The 14,508-nt window shown below is 35.2% G+C and overlaps 1 protein-coding gene across 2 annotated transcripts in view; it reads right to left on the bottom strand.

Annotated features, from left to right (window-relative positions):
- Window positions 1-14,508, bottom strand: part of LOC124232348 (leucine-rich repeat-containing protein 49-like) — a 136,219-nt gene that overhangs the window by 22,532 nt on the left and 99,179 nt on the right. For both annotated transcript variants that reach the window (XM_046649303.1, XM_046649311.1), the window contains 3 exons: window positions 9,291-9,528; window positions 7,929-8,114; window positions 4,697-4,806 (listed from right to left, as the gene is read on the bottom strand). In XM_046649303.1, the coding sequence (XP_046505259.1) occupies window positions 4,697-4,806; window positions 7,929-8,114; window positions 9,291-9,528 (534 nt within the window). The remainder of the gene's footprint in view (window positions 1-4,696; window positions 4,807-7,928; window positions 8,115-9,290; window positions 9,529-14,508) is intronic.

Below are 14,508 nucleotides of genomic sequence, written 5' to 3'. Positions count from 1 at the left end.
ACATCCATACCCTTCCAAGTGTTCATCCTTTCAGCCCCCTTTCTATGCCTCTATATTTATATGCAAACATATTTATTCTGTTGCTTTTAATAATAACATTGGGTCATAAAATAAATATTGTTTTATGCTTTATTTTATTCAGTTAACTATCTGTCTCTGGGTCATTTCATGGCAGAACAGGAGATCTATCTCAATTTTTTTTCTTCTTTTTTTACAGTCATATAATGACTGTAATGTAGATAGTGTCATATAGATACTACATCCATTGTGTATAAGTATCATGATTAATTTAGCTTTTTCTATTAACAGGCATTTATTTCTTTCCAAAGTTAGGCTACTGCAAACAATAAAGCAATGGCAGCCTTATATATAAATCTTTTGTGCCTATGTGTGAGTATTTCAGTAGGGTACATTCCTAGTATTAGAACCTCTGGGTTCAAAAATATGATAGATATTGCCAAACCACCTCCCTGCAAAAGTCTGCATCAAGTTTACTGCTACCAACTGTGTAGAGAGTATGTTGCCCTGAATACTAATAAATCCCTGATATTGTTGTTTTTAAAAATTTTAAGTTAATCTCATTGGCAAAAATGGCATATCATTATTTTAACTTAATTTGTATTTCTCTGATTACAAGTGAGTTCGATCTTTTCTTATCTAATCGGGCCATTCTTATGACCTCTCTACTCATATGCTACCCCTTTTTTTCTTCTATTGTGTTGACTGTCTTTTTCTTACTAAATTTGTAGAACTTCTTTAAAAATTTGTTAAATATGGGGGCTGGCCCCGCGGCTGAGTGGTGAAGTTCGTGCACTCTGCTTCAGCAGGCAGCCTGGGGTTTCACCAATTCGAATCCTGGACACGGATATGGCACTGCTCATCAAGCCATGCTGAGGCGGCATCCCACATGCCACAACTAGACAGACCCACAACTAAAAGTACACAACTATATACTGGGGGGCTTTGGGGAAAAAAAGGAAAAATAAAATCTTAAAAAAAAAAAGACAAAAATTTGTTAAATATGTTGCAAATATATTCTCCTTGTCTGCTCATGTCTTTTGACTTTATGATGTCTTTTATTACATAAAACTTCAAAATTTTTGTGAACTAAATGTTTCAAACCTTATGAAAGTATTAGAAAGCACAGCAGAATATTTTCATAAACATGGGATGATGAATACCTTCCTAAAATACAAAATTCATCTTATTTAGGTTCCTCAGAAATGACATTGGGATTTTTGATTGGGAACTTAATAAATTTGGTATTTAATTTGAATAAACTGGCATCTTTCCAACATGAAGTCTTAGAACTCATTAATAACGTATATCTCTATTTTATAGATATCTTTTTTATTTCCAATTTCACTGTTCACTTCATAGTTACTTTGTGTCAGGTGGATTTCCTGGTATTTTATAGTTTTTATTGCCTCTGTAAATGGGATACTTTTTCTAATACTATTTTTAATAGTTTACCATTGGCATGAGGAAATGTTAATTGTTTTTGTGTGTTGATGTAGCATCTGGCTTCCCTGTTGTATGTTCTGGTTAATTCTAAAAGTTTAAAAGCTGAGCTCTTGGATTTTTCTTAGAAAATTGTCTATATAAAGAGTCAGTTTTTCTTTTACTGGTCAACTGTTCTTTTTTCAATTTCTTCTTTAAAAGGTGTGCTATCTTTATGAATTTCTTTCCTCCCTTTTCTTTTACTTTACTTTGGTATTTTCCTTGAATTGAATTGTTTCTTGAATTGAAAGTCTGACTCACTAATTTCTAATCTTTCTGGTTTTCTAATAAGTACATTAAAGATATATAATTTCCTCTCAGTACAGTTTTAGCCACATCTCACAGGTTTTATCACATAGTGCTCTTGTTGTCAAATTCATTTATATGTGATTTATGACTTTAATTTCTTCTTTGACCCAAAAGAGTTAAAGTATTTTTTTAAATCCTTTAAAAAAAAAGGATTACAATAATAATTATGAAAGAAGAACAAAAAGGGGCTGGCCTGGTGGCACAGTGGTTAAGTTGGCATGCTCCACTTTGGTGGCCTAGAGTTTGTGGGTTCAAATCCTGGGCGTGGACCTACACATTGCTTGTAAAGCCACGCTTGTAAAGCTATGGTAGCATCCCATATACAAAACAGAGGAAGATTGGCAGGTATGCTAGCTCAGGGACAACCTTTCTCAAGCAAAAAGAGGAAGATTGGCAACAGATGTTAGCTCAGGGTCAATCTTCCTCACATACACACACAAAAGTACAAAAACCAAAAAGCTTTCAGCAGTGCACGCAGACATACAGTGAAAAGCAGGCTTCTACATGCTTTGGAAACTTAGTGTCTTCAGCTCAACTCCTAGAGGCAATCATTGAAAAAAAAAATTAAATATTTTAAATTACACAAGGATATCTGACATAAATTGCAACATACTATACAATTGTTCTATATCTTGTACTTTTATTTTCTAAGACATTTTAAAGATTGTTTCATAATGGAATCTCTAATTATTTTTAGAGCTGCAAGTAATTAGTTCTCTATTAATGGACATTTAGTGAGTTTTCTTATTTTTGTTATTATAAACACTGGCTGCAATGGAATCTTTGGACACATATATTTATGCTCATGTAAAAAACTATCTGTAGAATATTCCTTTAAGGGAAATGACTAAGTCAAAGGGCATATACATTTAAAATTTTTTAGGTATTACTAAATTGCTGTGAAAAGGTTGCATCAACTTTCATTACCACCAACAATGCCTAAGAATCCTGCTTCATCATGCTGTGTGTCATCAAACTCTTAGTCTTTCCTCACAAAGTTATCTCACTGTTTTAAAATTTTCACATCTATAACTTGGATTGAGGTCAAACATCTTGTTTTAAGTTTAAAGGCACGTGTATTTTTTTTCCTGGGAACTTGCTTCTCCTGTTTTTTTGACTTTCCAATTACAACTGGATATGTTTTTGGCTCATTATTTTCTAATTTTATGATATTATGATTAGAGAAAGTGATTTGCATAAGTATGCTTTTTGGGATACATGGAAATTTTCTTTCAGCTTAATATATGTTCAATTTTTGCAAACATTTCATAGGTGTTTGAATAGAATATATATATATTTTTCTGAATTGGGAATAAGGTCCTAGGAAAAAAATTCTAAATACATTTATTTAATAAAGTGTGTTAACTGTGTTACTCAAATCCTCCATATTCTTTTTTATTTTGATTTATTTGATCTAATGATCAAATAGATTAATATCTACCACAATAACTGTGAATTTGTCAATGTATACTTGTTTTGTTGATATATTTAGAAGCTATGATCCTGGTTATATTGTTTCATAATTATTATCTTTTTTGGATGACTGTAGTGTTTGCTGTCATCAATTCTATTATCACTAATATTAACATTCCCATATCTGTTTGTTGTTGTTTCTATTTGCCAATTATATATTTTCCATCCCTTTATTTTCAACCTCTACATATTGCTTTCTTTAGGGGTCTCTCAAACACAACTTGTAACTCAATTTTTAACCCAATCTGAGAGCTACTATTTATTAATAGGAGAATTTCATTCATTAATATTTATCGTGATAACTGACCTGTTTACTTTTCTTTTTTCTTCCCTTCCTGCTTTTTGTTGGTCAGTGTTTTTGCCTTTTAGTGGTTTAGAAATTGTACATCTCATCTTTTATTCTAATGGTAGCCCTTAAAATTTTAATACACATAGTTAAACATGTATTTTTTCATAATTTCTGGTATTAATTAATACCTATTATCTCTCCCAAACAGAGAAAGGAACTTAGCAAACTTTAACTTCTTTTCTCTTAGGATTTTCTGGAATTTTAATTCTAAGGTTATGAAAATTTTTTTACATTATGCATTAATATTTTTTAGACAACTCTATTTTTCACTGGTTTCTTTCCACAGCATCATTTCTTGAATTCATTGCTTCCTACTTCTTGCATTCCTGTTCCTTTTGTAGCGGTACCTCCCTTGGTATTTTTTTTCAGAATGCTTCTACGGATTTTTATGGGGCTTAGATTCCACCAATCAGATACACTTGGGTAAGACTGAAATCAGAACTGAGCTAAGTGGGGAAGTAGGAGTAGCACACAAGAAACCCATTTTGTTGGTGTAAATTACAGCAGGGCAACATGGCTTTGGAGCCAAGTTCTAGAGAGCAGAGTGGGAAACTTCCTGATCCCCAATGTAGTTAAACTGGTACAATCCTGCAGCTTGCAGTTGGGACAATAAACAGTCTCCTGATCACCCAGCTCCCTGACTGTAGCAAAAGTGACAGTCTCCTTGGTGGGCTGGTTCTGTGGTATCATTCTGGGAGTCATCTCTGGAGGCTTAGTCTAGAGACTGCTTCTCCAATCCTTCCAATGATTTTGTACACAACTAATTCTTTGTATATCAATTGTTTTCTGCTGGCTCTAGCCAGAGTGAATTCTCTTATCTATAACTGACACACCATCCTTGACTTTTCTCCTTCCCTCCATGCCACATCCTGTCAGTCAGTGTGTTCTGTCAGGTACACCTCTTCTAAGTATTTTTCAAATTATCCTCTTCTCCATTTTCACTGTCTTAGTTCAGGCCCTTATGATCTCTTTCCTGGACTATAGACTAGCCTCTTGATTAGTCTCCTTTCTTTCCTTTTTCTAGTGCAACAGTAACTCTACAAAACTATAGAAATTAAAGGTTACCTGGCATCACCCAGAATTGAAATCAGACGGTACTGGGGTAACTCAGAAGATGCTACATGTGCTAGGATTCCAAAGAGCCTTTCAGCCATTATCATATCATTCTGTGTCACCTGAAGGGATACAATGGAGAGGAGTCCAAAATGACACTGTCTCTTAGCTTGATACAACTAGCATAATTCCAAAGAAAGTCCAGATTAAATATTTTCTTTTAGTCCAGGAAAGTACATTCTCCTGGGCTGTAAGAAGAGAGTTCTCATTGATATTTCTTTTTCTTCCTTGAGCTTAATTAAAATGAAGATGTACAAATGTAGCTCATGGTAATGGAGGACGACTGAGAGGTGATGAGTTAGCTCTGCCTTAGAAGCCATGTTTCCTGAGAATTATACCTGAGATACTTTAAATTCTTAACGATTTTTTTCTTCAGAAACCCTATGGCTTCTTGGAGTAGAGTGATTTGGGGGGCTGGGAGGAAATTCTCAAGTTCAATGGAACAGATTCATTTCAATAATGTGTCAAAGGTAAGCCAAGGTGTTGTTCACGCCTTGCTCCTATAAGGATAATTTTGTGCCTTCCTGAGAGATAGAACATTGTACTAGCAAGGACACTCTTGTTCATTCTGAAGTTACACTTTTCTTTCTCCCCGCAAGGAATAAATTGTCGTAGGTGTTCCCTGTGAGGGATCATTTCCATGTTAACCAAGAAAGTACTAAAAGCTAAAAGCAGGACTTACATTAATATCTGGGCACATTTTCTTTAATATAAAATGAGGTTGCTTGCATTTTAAATACTATTCGTTTGTCTGTATAATTCAGCCGTTCCCAATCAGTGGCCATTTTGGCCCATAGGGAGCGTTTGGCAACATCCGGAGACATTTTTGGTTATCACAACTGGTGGACGGGTGCTACTGGCATCTAGTGGGTAGAAGCCAGGGATGCTACTAAACATCTGACAACGCATAGGACAGCTCCCACAACAAAGAATGATCTGGCCCAAAACATCAACAGAGCTGAGGCTGAGAAACCCTGGTGTAGTTAGATTTTGGATCGTTAAAAAATTCATTCTTAATGCTAGCTGTAATACACCTCACAGGCATTTTCTGAAGAATAAACCCAAGCATCTTATACACATGAATCAGTCCAGACTGACTCACTCCCTTCCCTTCCCTAGACCGTCGTAGTTAATGGGACTGCTGCTCCCTCAGATCCCTCTTTAGCTGACAACCAAGTTGTTTGGTCTAATATAGTCACCTAGTGGCCAGTGCAGGTCACTACTTCATCTCTTCTTCCTGTTGCTCATAATTCAGTTTAACTCTACCTCAAGCAATACATTTTCTTTTATACAAAGAGAAGTAGAAATATAGTATAATATTATATTGTCAAGGATGAGATAAGTAGCTTTATTTTAGGTCTTTTATTAAAGGGTGAAATATCCCTTGCGTTGACATTTTTGGAAGTTTAAATCAGAATAAATTATATTGGTTCTTTCTAATTCTTCTCTACTTTATACAATTATATTATGCTCTTCCCTTCTATTCCAAGGTTCTCTAATAATTAGTGCACCTCTGGCAGGGATCTATGTCTGGCTCACTATGTCTAAATACACTATTTAGGGTTAATCAGGATAACAGCTCGGCCATTAATGAGGGAGAATTACTCACCTATAGCCAAAATCACCATTCTATTTCCAGTCCAGTTAGCTTTGGAAACCTTTGGGACTAATTATTAGATCTGGCCAGGGACTCAGGACCTCTCTGGGGAATACCAAGAAGTTATACAAGAATACACAAGGCTGAACCAAATCTCTTGAGAACTACCTGGAGAAATTAACAGTCATCTGAAGGTTCCAGATTTGCCCTACATCTTCAAAAGACGGCTGACACTGGTCACGGGCCTCCCATGGTTGATGGAAATTTCACATGGTTCTTGTGTACTGACCCACAGACCTCCAGTCTCCTAATAGTAAGCTGGATTTTTGGAGTTCTAGGCCAGAGATCCTTGTAGTGTATCAGCTGCAGGGAAATACAGGTGCTATCATGGCCAAGTTGATTACAGTTCACCCTACAATAAGGAGCTCTTCTGAATTTTAAGAGATAATCACAATAATACTAAAGGCATATTAACAATTTTTTCCTTTGGGGGATTATTTGAATTCAGCTCAGGAATTCCACCATACAATAGAAAGAAACATAGTTTCTCTCTTTTCTTCCAAAGTAATATTTAAAGAGAACATGGTCCTTGGATAGCTGGGGGATTACCCTTGTGACAAGCTTAGCAGAACTGATCTGAAAAATAACTTCACTATCTATAAACGATTTTCCAGGTATTCGGGCTCCAGGCCTGAGTTATACAATGCAGATGTGCCACAGGCAGCTCATACAAACTACTAACAAAGCAGTACAGAGGTTCACTTAGGCTTGTTTCGTTTCCTTTTTCTCTCCTCTTTACTTTTTCTTCTTTTACCTTTCCTCCTTGCTTATTTTTCCTTCTCATCTCCTTTCTTTTAAGTCGCTCTTCCTTCCCTATGTACATTCTCTTGTTTTTCTATGCTATTCTTCCCAGCCTCTACCATGCCCCTTACCAGCTTACATTTGGGTGTTACTTCCCCATCCCCTCCTGCATGCCAGGCGGTCTGCACTGCACTTTGAAAAACACAAAAGATCCTATTACCTATAGAAGTGTTCTTTTTTAAACTGTCATCCTACCAACATTTTACATTTCTGAATGCTTACAAGCAAGAGTAAAAGTATTTACTGTTCTCCATGAATTTGTTACTATTTTATTTTCAAAATTTGTCTAGCGCTTTAGAAGTTTTTGGATAAAAAGATTTTTAGGGGCCGGCCGAATGGTGTAGTGGTTAAGTTCACACACTCTGCTTCGGTGGTCTTGGGTTCACAGGTTTGGAACCCCAGGAACAGACCTACACACCATTCATCAAGCCATGCTGTGGCAGTGTCCCACATACAAAAGAGAGGAAGACTGGCATAGATGTTAGCTCAGTGCTAATCTTCCTCAAGCAGAAAGAAGAAGATTGGCAACAGATGTTAGCTCAGGGCCAATATTCCTCACCAAAATAAAGAAGAAAGAAAAAAAGATTTTTAGCTTTTTCATATTTTAAATGTCAAGATTAAAAAAAATTTTTCTCAAAAGTTCTCTCATGAGAACTTAAATTCCTTACCATTTTTATGACTATTTCCCCTACAATGGAACATTTTTATTCTTAGTGTTTAGCTTACCTCTGTTCCATTTATCTTCTGCATACTAAAATGGCTCAGCCTAAACAGTACATAGTATTTCCAGAGTGTGAAACTGACAACTGGATTTCCTTGAGGATCAACTGTCAACTGGTCAATGCGACGGAGTTGTGCTAGTGCATTAAATTGCTGCAGCATTACAAGATTTGTTTCCTTGAATTTAAGGTGCTGCAATAAAAAAACACAAAAAAGAGCTGAACATTGAGTTTAACTATCTTAAAATATTAACATGAAAGCTTCAGTGATCATTCCCCAAGTAAATCTGTAAACTTTAGGCTGAGCTAACATGTTTTCAATTACACTAAATCAACTGAATGTACTAAATTTACATAACTTTAATCCATCTAGTGCATCACTGATGGAATCCATTAATCTACCCAATATTGCATTCAAAGTGTCTTTCTACAAAGGACATCCCTCTATTAACAAGCTAAGATTCTTACAAGTTATATAAATATACAATAATTCAGACTCTTTCAGGCATTACAATGATTTTATATGCTTTACGCTGAGATTAAATCTACAAAAGAAAGATTAGAAATGAAAATTTCAGAACTTTATAAGTAACAGGGCTCACAAGGCTTCTGAGAAGAATTAGTCAGCCATCATTACTTGTATCTTGCCAATTACTATGTAGGCTAGTTAAACTGGCTACAGGAAAATAAAATCATTAAAACTGAAACGTTAATGTAAGTGTTCTGTCTGTGAATTTGGATGATCTTTTCTAAACATACCATCTCCAATTCTATCTTCTAGTGAAGATGATATGGCAAAAGAAAAAAGCACTATAAAAGGGCAGGTGAGGGAAATCATTTAGCTAACAGAAAAACACAACAATAATACAAACTCAAGAGAGACTTCATTATGGAAACCACAGTTTCCGCAAATGCATACTAATAACACAATAATACCATAATTGGAAAGGAAATTTTAATGAGCTACTAAAATTATTTTAAATATTGTTAGGGGACTACTATAAAAATCATATATAATGTACATGTCCCACTAATACCAGGTACAGCAGATGAATATATAATATGGAGTTAGGTGAGATCCTGTTTAATGCTTTATAAAGTAGAACTATATAATTTGAATAAAATTATATTAATCCTTTATATTCCATAAAGAATCATTTTCCAGAGAGATAACTTCCAGTATTAACAGGAAACTGCAAGGCCATTTATGAATACTAATTTAAATTCCAGATTCAGAAAACGAACACAAAAGCTTAGTCTCCCTGCCAGACAGAAACTACACAAATAAAAGTTAAAACAAGTCTTTGGCCTGAACACACAAATCATAACTGAGAAGAATTTAAATATACTACCAAAAGGAGATGTTTACCAGAGAATTGGGAAACTTGATCTTCAGTTTGGGAAGCACTTGGACGATTTCATCAAATTCTATGAAAGTGAAGGACACTGTTGTCACCATTCCTGCTGTTTGAACGCTCCAATTCCGATCCAGGGACTCCAGCGCTCCTGAGCCATACAGGGAAAGCGTGTCCCCATCCACTTCAACAAGGTGTGTGTCTGTGACAGATAAACCTTGTAAAGCATTGCTGAGCGCCGAGTCCAGAGACCTGGGAAACCCAACATACAATTTTAAATGAAAGTCTAATCATGCACAGTAAATAAAAGAATGTAAAGACCTATTGGAAATCATATTGGAAATTTTATATTCACTTTTTCATTTCAATAATTAAACCCAGAGCACCAAAGACTAATTTTCAATGGAATATCTGGAAGTTTTGTACTCTTCTAGTCACATACTTTAATTCAAAAAAAGAGGTACATGTCCACAAAAAAGTACTGCCTTTAAATTCAAATTATTTATATCAATTTATATTAATGAAAGAGAATTGATATTCTATTTAGTTTTAAAACAATCCATTTAATATATTGTAGATATCTTTTCATGTCAATACAAATAGGTTTTCTTAAGTTAGAAAATACTCCACTGTTTGGCTGGGGAAAAAAACAATGTATTTTACAAAACACTATTTCTACAGTAAGAGCCATATAATACAAAAATGTTTATAAAACACTTGGGAAGACACATAATAACTGTTAACAATAGTTTATCTCAAAGGTTGGAAGGGTAACTTTGACTTTCTATTTTTGGATACTTCAATGTTGTTTGAAATTTTGCAAGTGTATGTATACTACAGTTATAAGCAGCAGTAAAATCAATGAAGATTTCCTCCCCATCTGAAACAAGAAATGATGAAAAACAATATTATATTATATATTAAATATATTATATTTATTAAATATTTTAATAAATTAATTATATATATTTTATATATATTAAATTGTATATAAAATCACTTCACATACTCTACTGAATATAATAATTGCTATTATTTCCAAAGTAGAATCCATATTTTCTGTAAAACGTTACCTAAACGATAGCGAAAGAAAACAAATAGCTCGATCCAACTCAAATTTTCTGCTTTGTGAATAGAAACGTAACTATTTGTTTTATGCAGTCTCAAAACTCTGACAACACTTGGCTTCTGTTCTACGTGTTTTCCTTCTGGGATTTTTGCTTCCAGACAGTATTTATTTGCCCTTATTGGTATCAGTGCCTTGCCCTCCTTTGTGCTCCTGTGGAATTTTGTACACTGCCCCAACACATCACTTCTCACATGCTATCATAATTACATGTCTACAATTTTGTCTCTCCTATCAGACAGCGAGTTCCTCAAGGCTAAAGACTATACTTTTTCATCTTTGGGGGCACTAGGGTCTAGTGTGGGCTCTTAAAGATCTTTGAAATTTTTATAATGCTGTTGTTGGGACCAAGACTGACAAAGCATCACCCTGTTGGTTTATCATGCTTTACTAGACTTCTATGTACCTACTTCAGAGACACCAGTTAACCTGTAACACATTTGTCTACACAATAACAAGCTGGGTAATAACATCAGTCAATTCTAAGTAAATATGCAACCAAGAAAATACAAAAAAGCTTGATTTCTGCCAGACTAGTGCTCAAGACAATGATTATTATATGACAACAATTCAATGAGCAGTAGTATATGAAGAATCTTAGATGATAATCCTGAAAGGTAAAGGCTGATAGTAGAACAAAAATAAGATGAGAAACAAGATTTCCTTATATTGTGCTTTGTGCGAAAGCTTTGTGTTGTGCTATGTAGAGCATATAATCATTTCATCCCCCAGGATGGAGGATAAAGGATAAGAGTTAGATTTCACTGCTACTAAAATAAAGAAGGCTTGATGAAAAGAGTGCATACTCCCATTACAGCACTTACCACGATGTGCTGCGATTACCTGTTTACTTGTCTCTCTTGCTAAATCTTGTGATCTTTAAGGGCTCAAACTTTGTCACATTCACTATAGTAGATCCAGAATCTAGCACAACTCCTAGCACATGTTGTGCTCAACAAACACTTCTTGAACGGCTTAACGAAGTGAGACAGTTATAAAGTTTTGTATGAGTATCTATTGAATCTTAAAAAGGATGTTCCAATCATAAACTGGTTTGAGCAAAGAGGCAGAATCAGTGAGACAGACACAGAAAAGGGTTAGCAAGAAGGTCTTCTCAGGTGAGGCAAAGACAAATAATGAAGAAGTAAGGTCAAGGCAAGAAAAAAAGCTAGCTAGTCGATGTAGTGATGCCTGATGGCCAAGATACCCAGCAAAAGAAGTTTGTTTTAATGTAAAAATGATGGGGAATTAGAGCTATGTACAAAAAACATGAATAAATCCTTTGAGAAGTGGTGTTTTATATGATATATTTGGAAGTGTCTTGCTTTTCTCTTTCCATGTGATTAAAAGTTTAAGAATATAAACTACAAAATGAAAAGCGTATCATCAGAAAGGGATTACTTATTTTGTGTAAAGGTTAGTCAAGCAAACTGTTGGGAAAATGAGCGAAAAAATAAAAACAAGCCTGGACTCAGCAAAACAGCAGAAGTAACCTCCAGTTTATGTAGATCTCACCTGGACATTCAGTAAAACACACGGCAAGTGCTGGACTGTAGACAGGTCCAGCCTCCTCAATAGGAGACACAGCACCTGTTAAACAGCTCATCCAATACCTAACCCATTTCAGTTATTTTCTGAATGAGGCTTGAGTTTAGCCTCAAACTCTGGCCAACATGGAACAGAGGAACCTGTTCCTCTAGGAAGGTGTGCTCTGATTTCCATAAAAAATAACTTAGAGGGGCTGGCCTGATGGCATAGTGGTTAGGTTCATGTACTCTACTTTGGTGGCCCGAGGTTCATGGGTTGGGATTCTGGGCAGGGACCTACACACCGCTAATCAAGCCATGCTGTGGTGGCGTCCCACATGCAAAAGTGAGGAAGATTGGCACAGATGTTAGCTCAGGGCCGAACTTCCTCACCAAATAAATAAACATCTTAGAAAGTTTGCTAACCAATGTTTATATGTTGGTGGTTGCTCTTCCAGTTTTTCTTGTATTCTTGGTAGATATGTCCACATCTTTTTAGACATACATATTATTTCATTTGTTCATTTATTCACCAAATATTTTCTGAAGAATTCTGGCACAGGCAACTAACTCCTCTGTACTGATAAGGACAATCAGTATAGAAATCATGTGCAAGTTTTTGGATATATCAGAATTTTTCCTCAATTTTATTGGGCTATTGTCCCAGAAATATAACTGCTCTAACCATACCCTGCAATTAATTTAATAAATACATGGGATATCATTTCTAAACTGAAATAACTTCAACCTCCTTAAGCAAATAGGTTAATCTGGAGAGCTTATTATATATAAGTATTATGGTAGGCACTGGGGATATAAAGATAAATTAAGACTTATTTGCTCTTAAAGAGCTCCCAATCTGGATGGAGAGTGGAGAGCAAGATATATATATATATATATTTTTTAACTCTAATATAATGTGCTTATTGTCATATAATGAATATTTAAACAATACGCTATGGAACTACAGAGGAAGGAATAACTAATTCTTCTAGAGGGAAGAAGTCAGATTTCCAAAGGAGGTAGCATTTGAACTGGTCCCTGAATGATAAATAGTAGAATTTCATCAGAAGTAGGAGGAGGAAGCACATGTTAGGTAAGAAAAACAGAACGAAGAAAGGCACAGAGGCCTAATTATGCGTAACATTGTTAAGAACAATTTCAATATGGCTGGAACACTGAAACATATGGGGGAGTTGTAGCTGAAAATGAAGGTGGAAAGTCAGATTTTACCCTATAATGTTGAAGAGCAGAAAAAGATTTTTAAATAAAAAAGTAAGAGGACCATATTTAACACAAGTTTTTTAGACCTCTAATGTTCCCTGCATGGAGTTAGGTGCTGGTGCTGGGGATACAAAGATGAATAACACATGTTCTCTGCCCTCAAGGAACCACTTGAGACAGTAAGTTGGTCAACTTTGTGCAGGATGTAGCAGGGAGAGGCTGGAGGGAGGGAGAATAGTAGGAAGACCAGTGCAATAGTGTCAACTAGACGATATAAGAGCATAACAAAAAAAGAGGGCATGGTGTAGTGGAAATGCCATTGGCAAGAAAATCAGATGGACCTTAGTTCAAATCCCAGATCTGCAGTGACAAACAGATCACTTTTGGGGCAAGCTATTGAATTTCTCTGTAGTTTCAGTTTCCTTGGATGTAAAATGGTGATCATAATACATATATTTTTTAGAGTTGTTATGAAGACTAGAAATAATATTCTAAACCATATCTCATGCTTAGCTCAATACATTTTAGTGACTATTTTTAATAAAAGAAGAGAACATAGATATACCAGAGATTTAAGAGAAAATAAAAGTAGGACTTAAGTGGTTGATTGTGGGGAATGAGGGAGGGGGAAGAATCAAGTGTTACTTGAATGCTTTAGAGTAGGTGACTGGGTACCTGGTAGAGGTTCCTACCTCTGTCTGGTCTGAATTTACACTCTAAGAAATGTGGTGGTATTCTATGGAGGATACATGTTTTAAAATTTGTTTTCTCATGAATTCCAATACATTTCCACATAAATTTCCCAACTCAAATGTTATTTATATAACAGTAGGCAGTCTGCCATCAAATAGGAATTCTCTTCAAGATCTTTAGTGGTTAATTTCAAGTCCTGTGCTCATTTATTCAAATCAATGTTTATATAAGAATGAATCAGAAAAACATTCTATGCTTCTTGATTAGTAGAGGACCCTAAGAGAAGAGAGGGTGACCAATTCGATGCAATAAAGCAATGAGTCTCTGAAGCCAGGCTAAACGGAGAATTTACTCTTAAATGCCTAAAAGAAAAAAGACAGTATTTCAGAGGATTATGGGTTTTTCTGGTGTGTGTTTTTTTTTAATCTTTAGGCTTTCCATAACAGGCTAGAACAGAAAGACTTAAAATATTTCGGAAGATTCTTTTCCCAACGAATAAGTGGCGCTGATTCCTATAATAAAGTATTTTATGAATTTCTATTACAACATTCATAGGTGTGGAAATTCATTTTATGCATTATGTTTTATTATAGTAGTGTTGGCTAAAATAGCATAGTGTTCATAGACAGGAAATGACCAAAAATAAACCAGTTTCACTGCATG

The sequence above is a fragment of the Equus quagga genome, chromosome 2 (assembly GCF_021613505.1).
Source record: "Equus quagga isolate Etosha38 chromosome 2, UCLA_HA_Equagga_1.0, whole genome shotgun sequence".
Lineage (NCBI taxonomy): Eukaryota > Metazoa > Chordata > Mammalia > Perissodactyla > Equidae > Equus > Equus quagga.
This window is presented reverse-complemented; position numbering and strand designations above follow the sequence as displayed.